The sequence below is a fragment of the Aedes aegypti genome, chromosome 2, assembly GCF_002204515.2.
Source record: "Aedes aegypti strain LVP_AGWG chromosome 2, AaegL5.0 Primary Assembly, whole genome shotgun sequence".
Taxonomy (NCBI): domain Eukaryota; kingdom Metazoa; phylum Arthropoda; class Insecta; order Diptera; family Culicidae; genus Aedes; species Aedes aegypti.
Window position 1 is genome coordinate 168,130,229 of NC_035108.1, and position 20,254 is coordinate 168,150,482.

A 20,254-nucleotide genomic window follows, 5' to 3' on the forward strand; every position below is an offset into this window, starting at 1 on the left:
AAATGGCAGCTATTTGAAAATGCCGTGTCGATGGTCGGAGACGTAAAGGTTAACAACAATACATTTGAACCAGGGTTGTTAACGTTGATTAACTATCAAGGACGTTTCGTCGATTCTTTGACGTTGATTGTATTGATAAACGAATTTTTCGTTGACTCGTTTAAAGTAGTTGATTATCGATAACGTTAACGTATCTCGTGGATTTTACGTTAACGGCTTTGTTATGTTTTTCGTTTACTGTATAGTAATAAAGTATTATGATACATAATTTAGGTGTCTATTATGTAAATCGAACAGATTCATGTGACTCGCCTGTAGTAACTGTCGATCAATCTAATCATGCATATTTCAAATATCACCGGTCGACTGTCATAGTAATCGAATCACATAGAGTGACAACTGTCGAAAAACTCGAGTGGCCGATCAGTATCGAGGAAATATTTTGGTCGACAATGGCTCCAGTCGATTCATTTTAGTTGACCCTACTTACAAATTTAGGGCCCATAAATGAATACCAAATCGAGGTATTCCGTACCAGATAATTTCCAATACTTACAACCCGAATGAGGTATGAATGAGCCCTGCATAAGAGGTAAAATACCTCAAACAATACCTCCTGCATATTCTACAAATATCAAGCTGATAATTATATCAGGTATTACAATACCTAAATACTTGATGGATTTTTGTATAAAAGTGATTTTTTTCAATAATAGTTCAATACTTCCAGCAGCCTTCAATACCTATCGCATACGAAATGAAGTATGTTTAATTGTTTTAAACATTTTTTTTTTCAAATACCATTATAATACCGAAATGAGGTATTAACAACTGAACAATACCTAATCATGGTGTGGAGATAGATACTTGATAATCCTAAATAAGCATAACTTTCAAGATATCAATATGAGAGGTGAAAAATATTTGGTAATGGTAAAGAATTAAAATTGATATTTAAGCCATTCGCAGTTTAGGCCCTTTGCTGAACTAACTCATTGGGCTGCGTACTGTGCTTGAGGATTCGCAACGTTGTTTGAATTTGAATGATTTGAATTTGTGTAGACTTTTCGAGTCTCGGAAACTAACTGTCATTCTCTCAACGACTAGAAAGAGACAGAGTGAATGTGAGCAAGAGAGCTGATCGGAAATCCGACTAAGCAGCAATTGATGTAACAAAGCTCTCGTCAGTTTATCGGATATAGTCACGAGCAACAGACGTGTTGCAAAACGTAGTTGAGGACGCTTGTTGTCCTTTTGCATATCGGTCGGATACGACATGGTGCAGCCGGTAGCTGAACCGAAGTGTGCATTCCTAAGCGAGAAAATTAAAAAGAAAATTGGACACGAAATTTGAAGATAAAAAAAAAATATTTGTCGAGAAAGAGATAAATGAAGCCAAAAAATAAATGGGGCTTGAAACCAAAAAAAAAATCAAGTAGAAGTAGAAACAAATTGAGCAAAAAAGTGGAGCTCGGCATGAGACAAAAAAATAAATGAAACCTGAAAAATGAGGCCAAAAAACGAAATTGAATTAAATGGAGCAAAAAAAAATGGGGCTCAAAATATGCGAAAGAAAATGAGAGATGGATAAAATAAAATGGCTATCGATATGGAATTGATAAAAAAAATAAATGAATGGAATGAGATAAAAAAGAAATGATTCTTCAGATATAAAAAAAACAGAAATTGGTCAAATCAACGAGTTTGAATCGGAAAATAATCAATATGGAAGAAAACATGAGATGAAGTGTTAATTTGATGAGATTGAAAGTGCCTATTTGATCGTTGAATAAATGGAGCTACAGAACATAGTATTGGAACAAAACTGCCGAATACTACATTAACAAAACTTTGAAATGAAATTTGTTGGACCATAGCAAACTCTAAATGTGGTACGTATACTGAATATGAAGAAAGTTTTATGCAATTCAATAATAGTTGTTTGTCATTTGGGTATGTAGCTTGAGATTTCTTGTTGTTCGTGATGAAGAATTAAGATGGTATTTAATTTCAGAAACATCAGTTGCGATCTTAACTGTGTCCTCCCTGGTCTATGGAGCTTTGCTTAAACTCATGTTGGTTGATGTTGATCCTAGATTAGTTTAGTTTGAAGATTTGAGTTTGTACATTTATTTCGTGATGTTAATAATAGTGATCGTAACATGTTGAGTACTAGACATTTTACAGAATTCGAATAGGTACGGCGTTTGTGGCATGCAATATGTGATTGTCACGAATTTGGGCATGAGCAAAAATGGTGTTAAAATGTTGAGTGACTTGGAATGTGAAAAAAAGTCGAACCTGCTTTGTTTGGTAGTGGTTGTGAGAAGAAATTGAAATTCTATGCGATATCTTAGTATTGTCGTAAAGGAACGAAGGTGCCGTAAATATTCGTTAGTAGTATGCTGATGATTTTTAGTTGATCAGGTGAGAAAATAATCAAATTTTTGTCTACTAGTGCAGTACCACAAAATAATACAACGGTGATTCGCTCATTGGAGCTCCGCTACATTAAATGACTCGATGGTTGGATGTTCGCTGATAGAAAAAAATTCAACTGAAAAGCACTCGGATGTCAAAAGTACAAGTCAAACTAATTATGACGTCTGAGCACCGCCGCATTGAAGAATCCATTGATAGAACAAATGTACATGTATATGTGCGTTTCGATGACTGATTTGTAAAAAAAAAAGTGCAAATAATATATTTTTCTCAGTATCGAGTCAGATAATTTAAAGATGCTGTATACTGAAATATTGATCAGCAATTTTATATTAAGCTAATGAAATAATTGAGAATCACATAGATCTCTGCGTATTTATGAATTATTGATTAATTCTTTGGAATTTAGACAAATTGGAAATGTTGAAGTACATCCGAAGATTTCTAAAATATGTCTAAACTGATAGAAGTTACAGATAATTTATTGATTATTTCAGATTTCTTAGTAAGTTCTTTGAATTCCTGAAAGAATATTAATTCTTAAAAAAAACAGTGTATAAGGTTTTTTTTCTATCTTTATTAACGAGATATTTAGCCCTGGGCTAGTTCATCTCGGGACCAACGGCTTTACTTCCCTTCCGAAGGAAGTCGTCACTACTGAAATTTTTAGTGACTATCTCGGGGATGGGATTCGATCCCAGGTCCTCGGCGTGAGAGGCGTGTGTTCTAACCCCTACACCAGGTTCGTCCTCCATGTATAAGGTGATATAAGAATTAAAGAGAACTCTAGGAATTTTTAAGATAATTGTAAAATTGTGTTTGAGTAATTTGGAATTCTAAGAGAACGTGTAAATTTATTTAGAATGTTGATCATAACGAGACATTTCAAGAATAATTCTGAACAAATTGAGGGTCACGGATAATTATAAGGTTATTTCTGAATTGAACCTTATGAAATTCTTGTAGAATGACTAAACAAATTTGGAATGAAGATGGATAACGAGAGATTTCTAGATTGATCCTGAACTAATTGAGGGAGAAAACTCTATGATTATTTCTGAATTTTGAAATTCTTGGTGAATATTTTGGAGTTTTCAGAGAAATTCTGGGCAATTGGAATGTTGAAGGATAATCGAAAATTCCAAGAATAGTTCTGAACAGATTGAGGTTCATAGAGTTTTGAAATTCTTGGAGAATGTTTGGACTTATTTGGCATGTTGACTGGTAACGAGAAATTCGTATATTGATTATTGACTAACGAGAGAACTCTAAGATTATTATTGAATTTTGGGTGAACACTTTGGAATTTTGAGACAATGTCTGAACAAATTAGGAATGTTGAAATATAACGATAAATTTCTAGAATACATTTGAATTATTTGAAAATTGTAGGAATCTCTGAAAGTAATTATGAATTATTGACGAATGCTTTGAAATCGTGAGAGAATGTCGGAATATATTTAGAATGCTCAAAGATTAAAAAACTATCTAGACTATTTCTAAGCTGAGGACTACAGAAATCTCTATGAGAATTTATGTTGGTAAACACTCTGAAATTCTTAAAGAATGTCTGAGATAGGGAATGTTGATGAAAAAGATTTTTTAGCATATTTCTGCACTTATTGAGGATCACAAAGAACTCTGGGATTATTTCTGAATTGTTGTTTAATTCCTTAGGAACACTGAGAAAATAGAAGACTACTAAGATTTTTTTTTTTCAAATTGTTATGGAATACTTTCAGAATCTGAGAAGGATAACGAAAAAATCCTAAAAAAAATCTTAGTTAATTGAGCAGAGATCTGTGAGAATGTTTCTGAATTGTTGTTGAATAATTTAGAATTCTGAGAGAATGTCTGAATAAAATTGGAATATTGAAGGATAGCCAGAAATTCTTAAAATATTTTTGAGCTTAATGGTGGTCACAGGGAGCTATAAGATTACTTCTGAATTATTAGTGAATATTTTGGAATTATTGGAGAATGTTTGGACAAATTTGGTATATTGACGTATAACGAGATTACTATGTTGTTCCTGAACTTATGAATGATTTCAAATAACTAGAAGATCACATTTGAATTTGCAAGAATATTTTTGAATTGTTGGTGAATACATTAGAATTCTGAAAATAACTTAAATGTAGCAGATTTACGAGAACAAATAAAGCATCATACATTGATCTCTGAAGATATGTATTAGTTGTTTGTGAATACATTGGAATGTTGGTAGAATATCCGAATAAATTTGAAATGTAAAAGAATAACCAACCAGACATTACTAAAATATCTGAATTCATTGAAGGTCACAGAAAGCTACACGATTATTGCTGAATTGTTGGTATATAGTTTGGTGTTCTGAGATAATGTCTGAATAAATTGTGAATATTGAATTCTACTAGGAACCCTTAGAATATTTCTCAACCATTTGAGGATCATAGAAATTCCTTAGAGTATATACGTTTTTTTTGAAAAACTTTAAAATTGTCAGAGATTTTATGGATAAATTGAGAATGTTAAATTAGTCTAAGAATTATATCTGAATTATTAATCAATACTTTGGAATTCTGAAAAAAAAAATGTCTGAAAAAATATGTTATGTTGTTGAATATTTCTTTACTTATTGAGGGTCACGGAGAATTATAAAGGAATTATTTGTGAATGTTTTGAAATTCTTGGAGTATGCCTAGACAAATTTGGAATGAGATTACTTTGTTTATTCTGAACTTATTGAGAATCACAGAGCTCTGAGATTATTTTTGAATCTGCAAGATCTTTTTGATGTGTAAACCAATTTTAAATGTAGAGATAATGTGTAAACCAATTTTTATTGTAGAAGGATAACGAGAAAATTATGGGTTATATCTCTTAACAAATTGATCATCACCGAGATCTCTGAGAATATTTCTGAGTTGTTGGGTATTGGAATACTGAGTGAAAATCCGAATAAATTTACGGTGCTTCGATGCTTAAAAAAAGCTTTATGTTTTTTATTCTAGATAGTACAAGTTGGCCTTAAGACCAATGCAATACATACACTTTCAACAAAAAATATTTTACATCGCCACTGCATTTTGCAGCGAAAATCACAAAAGCTCAAAATGAGATATATCTCTAATAAGTGCATGAAATGAAATAATATCTCTAATAAGTAATATTCTTAAAAAAAAACTTCACGCATGTTTTCACTGAAAATAAATGTTCAAATTAGGCGGGTTTCCATTATTTGTTAGTTTTTATTTTACAATTTGAGGTAATAAGTTTATTACCAATTCAGCAATTCAACATTTAAATTAAAGTAAATACGCAAAAACTGGCACTGAAGTTTAAGCGAAACGAGAAGATTATTTTTCGTGGATCATCGACACTAAAATAAATTATCCAATTTCGGAATTTTCTATGATTGTCATATCAATTCACCAGAGTTAACCAATTTGGCGGCGTTTTGAGGAGTTTCAAGTCATAAGCTTTTTGATTGATATATGTGTTCCAAAGCTATGGTGATACACTAAATCTTCTTGTACCTAATTAACATGCCAAAATTCGCTGCAATGTCTGGATCGTCATTCAATGTAAAAAAAAAGTTTACAATGTTATATCAGTTATTACACCAAAAAAATAATAATAGGAAAGCTTACGTATTTTAGACCGTTTTGTTCTTCGTTGTGGTTTTATTCGACTTAATCTTCTGAAATTTGGCAGTAAGAATCGCTTATCTGCTAACAGTATTGGTGTAAATTTCAAGCCAAGTAGCTTTTTAGAAAACCACTAATTACGAAGAGAACAAAGCTGTCGACAATACAACAAGTCACCTTATGTAATAATTGATGCAAATCAATTCATAGTCTTCTTTGAACTAAAGGGTAGTATTCGAAAGTTTCGTTAAAATCAATATTCCACTTTCACAGACATTTTTATTAGAAGAGTAGAGGTGAGAGAGATTGTGGAGATAGATACTTGATAATCCTAAATAAGCATAACTTTCAAGATATCAATATGAGAGGTGAAAAATATTTGGTAATGGTAAAGAATTAAAATTGATATTTAAGCCATTCGCAGTTTAGGCCCTTTGCTGAACTAACTCATTGGGCTGCGTACTGTGCTTGAGGATTCGCAACGTTGTTTGAATTTGAATGATTTGAATTTGTGTAGACTTTTCGAGTCTCGGAAACTAACTGTCATTCTCTCAACGACTAGAAAGAGACAGAGTGAATGTGAGCAAGAGAGCTGATCGGAAATCCGACTAAGCAGCAATTGATGTAACAAAGCTCTCGTCAGTTTATCGGATATAGTCACGAGCAACAGACGTGTTGCAAAACGTAGTTGAGGACGCTTGTTGTCCTTTTGCATATCGGTCGGATACGACACATGGTATGATACCAAAATATGGTATGCATAAGTTATTGCGAGTTATTCTTTCCTCCTCGGGATCGACACTGATCTGTCACTCGAGTTTTTGTCACTCTCCAAAACTGCAGCGTCCATTTTTTTTAATTTGGAAGTCTGTTGATATTTGTCAACACGTATGTACGAATCTATGACAAAAGGTCAAAAAACAAAAGGTCGAAGGGACAAAAGGCCGAAGAACAAAACAGAAGGAACAAAAGGTTGAAAATATATTTTTACAGAAGGAAAAATTTCTCACCAAGCAAATCATTTTCGACCTTTTGTACACAAATCGTATGTATTGTACTGGATAGTAAATATACAAATTTTTCGATTTTTTATACAAAATTGTCAACAATGAAGTATTACATCGGAGTTACAAACTGAACCGATTTAACTGAAATTTTCACAGGTTTTTAGACTTAGTTTTGAGTGATTTTTCCAACAACACGTTCAAACGATTTGAATAAAGTGATTTTGTTGACAAATTTTTATAATAGGGTATTATTTCGTTCTTAAACGCTAACAGTTGGCACCAGCGGCAAAAAGTACATATAACAACCTTTCGAACATTCAGCTTCTTTCACTGGCCGCCGAGCGACGACACTGTTGTTTGTATTCTTCCCACTGATCGCGCTACGCTGGCTTTTCAAATTTCTCAAACTTTCAACACAAGCGCATGGAAGAATGGTAGTTGGAGAGCTGTCAAAACGTATGGAAAATAATGAAAAACGCAAATTACTTGCAATTAGGAAACTGGATCAAAAAAGTAGTGATTAGAAATCAAGTGTAAATTGAATACAGAACTTTTTGTGTTTATATGATCTTCCGTGGTGCATTCTTTGCTTCAGGGTTTCGTTTTTACTACCACTGAAAAAGAGCCATCTATTGCCTTTTCAATTTTGAATATCGCCCTATTGACGTAACTAAAAACTCAAAAATATAGTATAGCTTTGAGGTGTCTTAAGCAAAGCGGATTATGCATTGAAATCCTAAAGAGATGGACTTCTGACGCCATTTGCTGGATAGATTACCTTATAAAAACAGAAAGACGGATACAGAGATCTATTCAGTTCTACAAGACGATTGTTGTGGAATCGATGTGGATATAATAGGAAAACAGTTTCATCACTAAATCAAAACAAAGTTGCACTCGCTCTGCGAGCCTTTGTATACATGAGATGGATGGATATGGTTTATGAAGAGGGGCTGCGTGAGCTGTTGGGATTTAATTCTAAACTTGTGACCTGTCAGTTATTGGGTCACTAAGTGGCTCGGTAGCTTAGTTGATAAAGCACCCGTCTAGTATACGGAAGTCGTGGGTTTGAATCCCAGCTGGGTACGTAGTAGCTGCGTAATTTTACTCATAATTTATCCATCTTTGTAACGTGTTATGACTCTATTACTTAATTGAGCCTAAAGCAGTTTATCGCTACTACAAATGCAGACATTGAATTTTCTGTGGATTTTTTTTCAATGCATCCCTCTTGTTTAAATCAGGTCAATCTAATACAAGCCACATGAAACGAAACTTCGTCAAATCAGTAAAACTTGCACATTTGCACATGCATCTAGCTTGCGGGTATTTTATAAATGCATAAACTCTGCATTATTCCAGCATTCATAACTTTTCCCCTGCACTTCATCTTGATTTTGATGAGAATGCCCTGGGAATGAAATATTTCTCCCACGGAACAACAATAAAAGAAACTTTCCTTTTTCGAATAAATTTCTTACCAAACGGATCCCGCCACTGCACTGCCTGTGTCAGACATAGGTAGATGGGGGCATATTGGGGTAAGGCAGTCGGTCCGTTTACAGTCAAAGGAAAAAAAAAATAAATGAATAAATCGTTTTTTAAGCCTGCTTAATATCTAAGTTTCCGTAATTTCTGGTGAAATTGATAATTTTCTACGGTTTTTCAGAAATGTTTTCTGCAATGTTCTTCTTCTTGGCAATACGTCCTCACTGGGACACACAGTTAGTAACTGAGAGTTTTCTTTGCAAAGTTGCCATTTTTGCATTCGTATATCGTTTGGCAGGTACGATGATACTCTATGTCCAGGGAAATCAAGGAAATTTCCATTACGAAAAGATCCTGGATCGACTGAGAATCGAACCCAGACTCCTTCAGCATGGCTGTGCTTTGTAGCCGCGGACTCTAACCACTCGGTAAAGGAATTCCGAAAATTGTTGTTCCTACTAGTTCTTTATTTCGAATTACATATTAAGAATTTTCCGTTACTGATTTCACCCTGACTTCCCCTGCTTATGCTTCCGAGCCATTTCTACCAACGGTTCCGTTCTGGGGGATGGAGATTATAAAAACCAAACTATAGATGATGGTTCTGCACCGTTTTGTGCACCACAGTAGAGATATAGACCGAAATCTTCTCCGTAGAAAGGTACATGGAGTAACCAGCATCTGAGATGGCGCTCCAAGGGAAAATAGGGAAGAAATAAAAATTTATATGTATCAAAAGAATCATTCACGTTCTGCAGACGTGAAGATGTGAGGCGCGTTCTCTACATTTTTCTGCTGAGGTCTACAATATGGCACTTGCAAGGGAAGCGGATTCCATGGAGAAGATAGCACATTCCTGGTAGGAGAAGAATAAAAACCCCAAAATAGGAGCAGAAAAATAACTCGTTACAAAAGAGGAACTTTTTTTCTCTAGCTGTTTCCAAAGATTGTCCATTTCTGTTAGAAACTCACACGATTGCTCTCGTTTTGAGTTGAAGAAGATTTTCTTCATCAATCATCATGGCAGGAAAAGGATGGACGGAAAAGTAGTGAAAAGTTTATTTTTTCCCAGCTTTTCTTCTGCTAAATCAATGTGTGCCTCCGACTCACTCACACATGAAGACAGCAAAGTGAGCAGAAATTGGCTGCAGCTTCAAATCCTGCACTTGAATGGAAGCGTACGAATTATGTTATCTATTTATGGCCGTTTTTCTCTTACCTGAATCCTCAAAGTAGAAACTGGTGAACAGGACCACGACTAGAATTGCGCCACAAGCCACCATCATGTACCAGATCGTGGTTTCGAAAGGTAGCAGGAACGGGTTTCGCATCGTTTGCTGCCGTCTTGGATGTCGAAAAATGAAGCATGGCCTGTAAGAAAGAGTAGGTAATCCATTCATCAATGACAGGATTAGTTGCCGATTATCTTTAAGTAATAATACGGAAAGGATGTTTACTTAAGGATAACTTTTTTTAATGGAAGCCATATAGATGATATACATGCATCCTTCAAATTCAATTCATCTTAATAAAAATATAGACATTTACTTTCTTGATACATGATGGGCTACCATTCGCTACGTTAAATTTATGTGAAAAGGACAATCCTTCTCCTTTGGATTCGGTCCAGTACCAATCGCTACTAATGTTGAGCTTCCTAAAGTTCTCCATAATTTCAAAAGGAAAACGTGTAAATTACATGCCTGAAGCCTCGGCTAGGTATATTGCTTTAGTAGTTTACGCAACAAGTTGCAGAAACTTGATTTTTACAGCACGAGTCGTACATTTATCTAAGGAGGCTTGCCGAGCGGAATAATTACGACGAGTGCTGTAGAAATTGAGTTCTGCAACGAGTTCGTACAACATTTCTTTTTTTAATTTCTCAAAAAAAAAAAACACTTGAGGACATCAGAAATCATATCGGGTTTCCTTCATAATCATATTGCGATTTTCTGATTTTTTTTTTACAATTGCGTTATGAAAAGGTGTTGCGTAACGAGTCAGTACGCAACTAACATCAGTTGGGTTATGACTCTTACGATGCTAAATAATTCAGTGCAGGATAGTAGAGCGTTTCATGATGAAAACCAGCCTATTACGATGAGAAATTGCAAAACATATGTTTTGCGGGAAAAGTCATTACGCAACTGGAACCAGTCATTACGCAACTGTTTTCAGTTGCGAAATGAATCGAAACACAAAAATATTTCAGAAATTGTCAAATAATGGCGAATGCATTCCGATATAATTTCTGATACCCTCTAGTGGTCTTCCACGAAAGCACGAGTCGTAAATTTATCCTACGAGGCTTGCCAAGTAGGATAAATTCGAAGAGTTTTGCAATTTTGTACAAGACCACTTGAGGGTATCTGAAATTTTATCGCAATGCAGTCATCATTATTTTACAATTTCTTAAAAATAATTGTGTAATGATTCATATGCAACTTAAAAAAATGCGTAATGAGAAAGCGTTTCGTAATGAATAATTACAGCACTGGTTTCAGTTGCATAATGACTATTCCCGCACTGCATACTTCAGTGCAGGAAAGTAGGTCCTTGCATGACAGATTGGCGAGATGAAAAACATCCTATTACGATGAGAAATTGCAAAAAACGTAGAGCTTAACTCGTTGCAGAACTCCATTTTTACAGCACTCGTCATAATTATCCTACTCGGCAAGGTCTGCCACCATTTTAAATGTTCGGCTAACAATGTGCATTTCATCCATGAAGCAAACAAATTGACTGGATCTCATGAAAATGGTACCCCGGCTGTTAAGCCCGTCTCTCCGCATAATACCTTCCAGCGCGATATTGAACAACAGGCACGAAAGTCCATCACCTTATCGTAGTCCCGGAGGGATTCAAACGAACTGGAATGTGCGCCTGAGCTCGTGAGCCTCCCGGAAAAGCTGTTCTCGTCCATGATTTTCCGTAGCTTTACGCGGTCAATACTATCGTATGCCGCCTTGATATCGATGAGGTGATGCGTTGGGACCTAGTATTCACGACATTTTTGGAGGATTTGCCGTACAGTAAAGATCTGGTCCGTTGTCGATCGGCCGTCAACGAAGCTGGCTTGATAACTTCCCACGAACTCGTTTACTACAGGTGACAGACGATGGAAGATTATAGGGGATCATACTTTGTAAGCCGCATTTAGAATGGTGATGGCCCCAAAATTCTCACAATCTAACTTGTCGCCTTTCTTGTAGATAGTGCATATTACCCCTTCCTTCTACTCCTCCGGTATCTGTTCTGTTCCCCTGATTGTGCCTATCAGCCGGTGCAGACAAATGGTTAGCCTTTTCGGGCACATCTTTATGAGTTCAGCTCCGATACCATCCTTACTAGCAGCTTTATTGTTCTTGAGCTGGTGAATAGCATCCTTAACCTCCCTCAAACTGGGGGCAGGTTGGTTTACAGTTGTTGTGTCTCTATCCGTTGTATACCGACGTTGTTCTTGCTCTATCTTTGGATGCAAATTTGAAGTGTTTGTTGCATCGCTTAAAATTGTTTCTTGCGTCTGTATTTAATCGGTGTACTTTGTAATCATTCGAAACGGATCAAACAAGAATATTGTTACGGAAAGAATATAATCTCGTGTTATACCAATTATTTTTACTAAGGAGTGCTTCGTGAAGCCCAAGCAGGACATTCCGGTTTTGCGTCGTCCGACAGATTTTGCTCACGGTTTCGCGCGTGATTTCGTCTCCGAAGAATTTTTTTTTGTTTTGGAGCGTCTTGCTGGGTAGGTATTTGGGAAGGCACAAGCAAGACGGTTTGTTTTCGGGACGCCAAGAAGTTTTGCTGTTAGTGTCAGTTTTGTGTTCAGTCGAGGATGGATAACCAACTGGTGAGTTCGTTTCATGCTTGTGATAACACATAATTTCTTGAAAGCGTAACTTTTAAGTAATATTAAAACAAACTTTGTATGGTTCGTCACTATAAGTGTCGGCATTATGCTTTTTTCTTAAACAATTTCAATATACATATATTTTTCTCTTTTTGACATTATTAAAAATTATCATTTGAATTGTTCGACATTGTGAATGTTGACGTATTTTTTAAAACTTCTACCATACCGAGACAAAATGCACAGTAATACTCAATGTTATTTAAAACAAACTATGTATAGTTCGTCACTACAAGTGTCGGCATTATTCCTGTTTCATTTAATTTAAAATACCGTTTTGATTCATATTACGGACACTTAAGGCTTTAATGAAGTATAACTCAACATAGAGCAGACAAAACAAATCAATCTGTATGATTTTTCAGCGTTATCGAGCGTCGGAAACCCTTAACTTCCGAATGGTTGGTAAAAAAATACGCCTCCGCAACTTGAATAATTTTAAATAAATCGAAATGTGTGGCCTTTCTATGATTCTTATCCCGGACGCTTCCTCACTTTTGCCTCATATTCCGGACACTTAGATTCGAATTCCGGACAGCTCATGGAAATCATCAATAGAAAAGTTAAATCATCAATTGAAGCCGTCAAGCCACGAAAGAGACGTCTAAGGCAGTTGGACATTATAAGTTTGCATAGATTTTTATGGAAAAAGCTTATTAAAAGGAGCCTCGAAAATGAGAAGTTAAAAACGGCAAAAATTGAAACATTTCGTGTGAAATATTTCCCATACAAAGTAGAGTGTCCAGAATTTGAAGCTGTCCGTAATATGATTCAAAACGGTATATACATGTAATTTTCAGTTTTCGTCATTATTAAAAACATGTTTTGAATTGTTCAACATTATAGATGTTGACGTATTTTTTAAAGTAGTTATGTTGAAGGTGTTGTGGCGAAAGTGAAGTATTGGAAGCCCAAACGTAATTAATTGCTGAAATGGCATCATAGTCCAGAAATAACTGTGGGGATTCTAAGAGGAAGTGTTATTGCTAGAAAGCAGAAATCGTTTATGGATTTACCTAATAAGGATATGCGGGATCAAAATCCGTACACCTATGAAATGAATCTAAACCCTTCCACTTCATATAAAACGCCTTCTATTTGTATGAAGTGTACCGATTTTGAACCTGCATGGATTTAGGCCCCCCTCTGTAATTTCTTTCAGATTATAAAAGCAATTGCTGGAATTATATCAAACGGACATTTTAAAATATTAAATTAGTGTTAAACTTGCATATAATCACAGCTCATACATCCAACCGAGATATTTTCACGGTTCCGCAGTTCATTCTATTGTAATATCATCAGTTACACCCTCCCACCTGGTTAACTCACCCCACCTTACATTCTTCTGTGTTCTTTGTTCTTTCTCTCATTCTTCTTTGCTCTTTGTTCCATTCTACTAGCATAGGAATCCTCCCCAGCTATTCACATGCTTATTCGGGTTCATAGTAACCTATTCAAGGGCCAAAAATCGCATGCATAAAATATATTTCGCCAAATATCATCTAAAGGAGTGGAGATATCGTAATTTTGAGGTGATTTTTTGCCCTTAAGGGTTTTCAGAGTTCACTAAAATGGGAATACTGCACTTACGTCCTTTGCGCCCCCTCTAAACCTTCACCAAAAATTCTCATTTTTGCACAGGATGTTATTTTAGGACCGATGATCATTTTCCACTTTGTAAATCCTGGCTACGGAAGATTTAGGGCACCCTAGTGTACAGGTCTGCCACCTTTTTTTTCTCGTGAGTTTCCCGGGAAAGCTGTTCTCGTCCATGATTTTCCATAGCTCTACGCGGTCGAAACTGTTGTATGCCGCCTTGAAATCGATGAAAAGGTGATGCGTTGGGACCTGGTATTCACGACATGTTTGGAGGATTTGCCGTACAGTAAAGATCTGGTCCGTTGTCGATCGGCCGTCAACGAAGTCGGCTTGATAGCTTCCCACGAACTCGTTTACTACATCCGAGAGTTAAAATTTTGAACTTCGTTGAGAAGTTTTGTCATCACTTAAATTATTGCGCTGAATTTTATTGTGCTGTTCACACCAAATCGAACAGCACACTTTGAAAGTTTGACGGCAAAGTGCAATCTTGCGAACTGATAGCATTTTGACAAAAACAAATGTCATGAAAACCAATTTTGCCTTTGTCTTTCTCTGTTTTGTTTTAGTGTTAGATCTTCCCCCAGTACCGAAGGGTGAGCAAGGTTGCCAGTTATGTGATCTTTTTCATTATTTCCTTCGAAAAAGTTTGTTTTTGGATGAATTTGCGAAATAATTACCGCCTTCGAGCAAGAAAATAGGTGTGATCAACGAAGTTCACCGAAAATCTATATTTCAAGGCAACTTGCAATAAACAGCACATGTGATGGAGCGCATGAGATCGCAATGAGACACATCTCAAAAAAAAAAATGAGGCGCACCAAAAGAGGTCTCAGAATATACAACGCTCCCGTGCGCCTGCAAGAAATGTGGCTCCTGCACATAAGACTACAACACGTGTAGAGTACCGTAATCCGGGGTAACATTGATCATTTTTTTAATATTTCTTAAATATTTCGTTTGAAAATGCAAATGTTGCAAATTTTATATTTTCAAAACAAGTACTGCCACCCACAGCTCGTGCCTATATACTGCTTTTTCTTTTTTGAAAGATTTAAGCATGTTTAAAAAAATGTTTTAAGTGATTTTTTGATTTTGCTGATATGGGGTAACATTGATCACCTATGTAAACAACGTTTGGTAATGTTGAAAATGTCGTTACTTACTTAAATCATGACCCCCGAAGCCGAATATAAAGACCAAACGCTTACAAGTAATTTAGTTTTTGAATTTTTTTAAAATTAAGAACACCTCGAAAAGCGGAATACGCCTAAAGGTAGGCAATTTCCTAAGGAAATTCTGTATTCTTTACAGTAACTCGTTAATGTTACCTAATTGAGCATACTTATGAAAGTTTTGACAACTGAATCGTTTTCAGCGATGCCATTTTTAGTAAGAATTGCATTTTTCTTGCTCATATCGTTTGCAGAACTTGTGTGAGATATGAATCTTCGGTAGTATCATCCTTACCCATTGAAATCATTGTTTCGAAAAGTTGACAAATTTACGCATCAATTAAACGCAATTTTCACAAAAATCTTCACTTTCATTAGCTAATGAACATGAGAAAGAGAATCACCATTCATGATTTGGAAATGTTCCATCAATGAATGATGATACGAACTATTTACGAGATGAGTCATTCCGATCAATGTTACCCCGCTGATCAATGATACCCCGGATTACGGTAGCGGAATTTGGGGCAAGCGTGCCACCTAAATTGTTCTCTAACTTTGTCTAAAACTTACAAAACCTACCAATTTATCCTTATTGTGTTAGTTTCGCATCTTTTCTTAAGCATTGTGCCATTTTAAAGGAAAATAACTTCAAAAAGTTTTAGTTTTAGAGCTTCTCAAATATCATCTAAAATAACCAATTTTTCAACACTATGGGGCAAGTCTTCTTCTTTCTGGCATTACGTCCCCACTGGGACAGAGCCTGCTTCTCAGCTTAGTGTTCTTATGAGCACTTCCACAGTTATTAACTGAGAGCTTACTGTGCCAATGACCATTTTTGCATGTGTATATCGTGTGGCAGGTACGAAGATACACTATGCCCTGGGAAGTCGAGAAAATTTCCAACCCGAAAAGATCCTCGACCGGTGGGATTCGAACCCACGACCCTCAGCTTGGTCTTGCTGAATAGCTGCGCGTTTACCGCTACGGCTATCTGGGCCCCTATGGGGCAAGTGTGCCACCTATATGGGGCAAGAAGGCCACCGAATGAAAATCGCATATATTTCTAATTCTAATGAAATTTTCTTTATTTCCTATAAATACTACTTACAAAGCAGAGGCTAATAGACAATTTAAGAAATATTTTCAAGTTTACCGTCATAAGGGGCTGCTTTATAACAAGGTTCATCACATGTGGTACTCTCTACTAGTCTATACCAATAACTAAAATGGTTATTTTTGTCTTCATTCAATACGATATATGTATTACCCTTAGAGTAAGGTGGGGCAAAAGTTCGACCTTAGTGGTATAATCAAAGTTTCCAGGAAAACAATAGCAGTTAAAACAAAACAAATACCATACAGTGAACCTTCAACATATTGGCTATAATTTTGCTGAACAAACTTGTATCAAAATATTTACCCATTTTTAGTTATAACAATTTCAAAATCGATTGTCTTATTCGAACTTTTGCCCCACCGGTGGGGCAAGAGTTCGAATCTAGTGTGGGGCAAAAGTTCGCTGGCTAAAACACAAAATATCGATCCATTTATGACAGGCATACTTTACACCAGCCGTAAACTTAAGTTTGACGAAAAATACACACTAAATTTTCATCGAAAAATTGCCCAAAACGGGGTTTATTGTAATACGCTCAAAAATAGCAGTTTTTCGCAAAACTAAGTGGAAATGTAAAATTTTGGTGAAAATTTTCACACGATCAGACTAATTTAACTAAATTTGAAGATAATATGTGGATTTTAGGCAATTTGCAAATTTTTCCGTGAGTTTATACATGGGTCGAACTTTTGCCCCGCTGATTCGAACTTTTGCCCCACTATGGGCCAAAAATTGTTTTCAAGCATTTATGCAAAAACTAATACATCTCAAAGCAACCTTATGATAGGCCTTGAAACGCCCTTACATAAAATATTGAAAAAGATTTTATCTTCAATTGGTTCCATGCAACGAAATTTTGACCAAAAATTACAATATTCACGCCGAAAAACAACAAAAAGCCATAACTTTTCCAAATCTCAATCGATTTTTATGATATTTGGATTGAAAGTCTCTTACTTGAATAGCATTCGAACCACCATGACATTTATAAGATTTGTTTTAAATTGAGCTAGAAATCTTAAAAAGAAACTCTTACCCCACTCGAACTTTTGCCCCACTTCACTCTATATTACGACGGATATGTAAAATATGACACTAGATCAGCACTAAATAATGGTAAAATCGTTATGCATTTAAGTAAAACAGTACTTAATACGCCAAAAAACATGTTATTATTGAATGTTTGGAGAAAAAGTCACTTTAGGCGCAAAAATATCCGCTATTCCCCTACTATACTTCAGAAACCACTACTGGGGCCTGATTTTGGTTTATTATTATGATTTTGTTGATGATGTTTACATTTTCATAAAATTCACTCCAACAATCTTCGTTTACCATATAGGTGGCACACTTGCCCAACAAGTATAGATTTCAACCAAAATGGATTTCGTATGTAAAACTATATACTTTTTTCATTCAATTGCCACAATAACTTACGCATTTGAGTAGTTTCACGATGTGCAGTACGTTAGAAAAATCTGGTAATAATTTACCTTTCACCATGCTATTTAAAAACAACGAAATCTCATGAGAATCTACTCAAATTTGGTTGTTTTTACAAAAGTAATTTTGATCATTGTATTGTGAACTATGAGGAAACATATTGTTAAGCTCAAAGATAAAATATATTTTGTAGTTTTTTATAAAAAGCAGGGGTGGCACACTTGCCCCAAAGTCCGCTAACTGTGATAGTACCAGGCATTTAGCCGCATCGTGTTAAGGAGCGTGGGTTGGATTCCCACTACAGGCCGGAAAAACTTTTTGCGAGGAATGTCTTCCGACTGTGCCACTGGGCGTTGAATGCTAGTCCATTATCTAGTGCGGTGCTTCCTTCAAAGGACAAATTGTCCGCTGGAAGCTTTAACGTGTAGGTGTCAGAATGCGTTGCATTGTTATTCAATACACGAAATACTCAAGTAAACTTGTTTGATGTTTCAGAGAAGCTTTAGTTAGAAAGAATAAACAAATCTTAATGAATAAAGAGAACACCCGATACCGTGAAATGTCAAAAAAGTGTACTAGCAATTTCATTTACTATCGTTCTTACTAGACCCAATCTCACCCCCATCTTTAATGTTTTAGACACCGTACCGAAAAAAATGAAATTTTTGTGGAAAAATCAAATAGATTCCGGAAAATACGTGTGATATGTAAAGAAAAGACCTTCAACCTTCTACTATTATAACGATAGAGGTTAAATAACATGCGTGATACTTTGCACAGGAGAAATTTAATGTTGTTAATTTTGTCCAGTTTCAACATACAAATTTGTAGATATATTAAACAAAAATTACTTTTTCCTAATATGTGTATTGTGATTAATTCTGTGTAATAATATGTTTCCTAACATATGAATTATAAATTTTAGTAATATCAGAGTTATTAGCTGAAATATTTCAGAAAACATGTTTTTCCGTTTTGACCCAATCTCACCCCCCAGACCCATTGTCACCCCCATCGACGGTACAGAAGATCCTGATACCGAATTTTCTGAAACTTCGTAGTCAGAAACACTTTGAATATATACTAAGAAAAACTATAGTTCAGAATTATTGATAGGAAAGGGGAGGTGGGACAAAACTACGCTTCGCTCCTGTGGTAAATAATTGAGGGGGTGAAAGGGTTTTGCCCCTCAAAGTTGGCGCCTACAGACGTCTCTCATTGAATGGTGAAATTCATAATTTTCTTTCTTCGTCGTTCAATAACTCCCCTCGAACCGGGCTCTTACCTTTCGATGAACGAACGAGTCGTGTAACTGACCACCCGGTGCCGCTCCTGTCGGAAGAACATTGGTGACCCTCCGAGATCGACTTCCCGTCTGGCCAATGCACCAATCATCCCATCGAAAGTGCCATTCCGCAGATAGCCCCAGCTTTTGGTCCGTCTCATAATGAACCTATACGGCGGGGGAGAAAATAGGAAAATGAAATCGGTTCATATGTATTTGATGGTATATTTTATTAGTATCAATTTTGTGCCGGCACTACTGTGAGCTGTCCATTGTCGTCGTCCATTGGCCCGGTACATTGATAGGGTTACCTTCTGGTTATGTTTGGAAATTAGTAATAACATACGTAAATCAGTTATTACTGAAACATATTTGCAATCTGGATCCAAACTCAAAAGAGATCGAAACTATTTTGCTCATCGTAATGATCGCCTGCAGGGATTGAATCCTGAGAACATCGAAAGAATCGGGGCTCTCGTTCGCTCCTCTTATTTACCAAACTTGTACAACTTGCGACACATTTCCGATCATAGACCACTATAATAGTGCATTACGGATGGGATTTTTTCCTTTGCTTGCTTTGATCGTGCTTCAAAGTCAATTGAGAACTCATTCTGCAATGCCTGGTCGCCTGGATGGATCATGTGTTGCTATTATCATTCATAGACGAATAAAACACCAACTTTTTCGTCATTTGAAACCAAAGTTTTTGCAACTTCAGGTGTTTCTTTTAAAACATAGCTTGGTAAATATCCTGTCATGCCTGCCTATTTGCTTTTCCAATGCTCTGGGCAGCAAATTAATTTGCTCCAAATTGACTCGCAATAAGTCAAAAAAATTGTCATTGATAACTTTAATGCCAAACATTGCTCATAGAATAATCAGCAAAATAATTCCAACGGCAGAGTTTTATTTGATGAGTTCTTTTCAGGATATTTCTCAATTCAATAGGTACCCTGATAGTCCTACTTGTCTTTCCTTTTCTAGAAACACTACTACGACACTACTGGTATGGTCTTAACCAACTCTAGTTACCTTTGTATCCAACTGATTACTTACGCTGATTTTGATTCTGATCATGTCCCTGTTACATTTCAAATATTCCATGAAGTGATTCTCAATCCTATCAGCTCCACTTTCATTTATT

The 20,254-nt window shown here is 35.8% G+C and overlaps 1 protein-coding gene across 1 annotated transcript in view; it reads right to left on the reverse strand.

Annotated features, from left to right (window-relative positions):
- Positions 1–20,254, reverse strand: part of LOC5574038 — a 92,079-nt gene that overhangs the window by 50,303 nt on the left and 21,522 nt on the right. Inside the window, exons 4-5 of the mRNA XM_021843073.1 lie at positions 19,108–19,275; positions 9,786–9,937 (exon numbers count right to left, since the gene is read on the reverse strand). Coding sequence (XP_021698765.1) covers positions 9,786–9,937; positions 19,108–19,275 — 320 coding nt within the window. The remainder of the gene's footprint in view (positions 1–9,785; positions 9,938–19,107; positions 19,276–20,254) is intronic.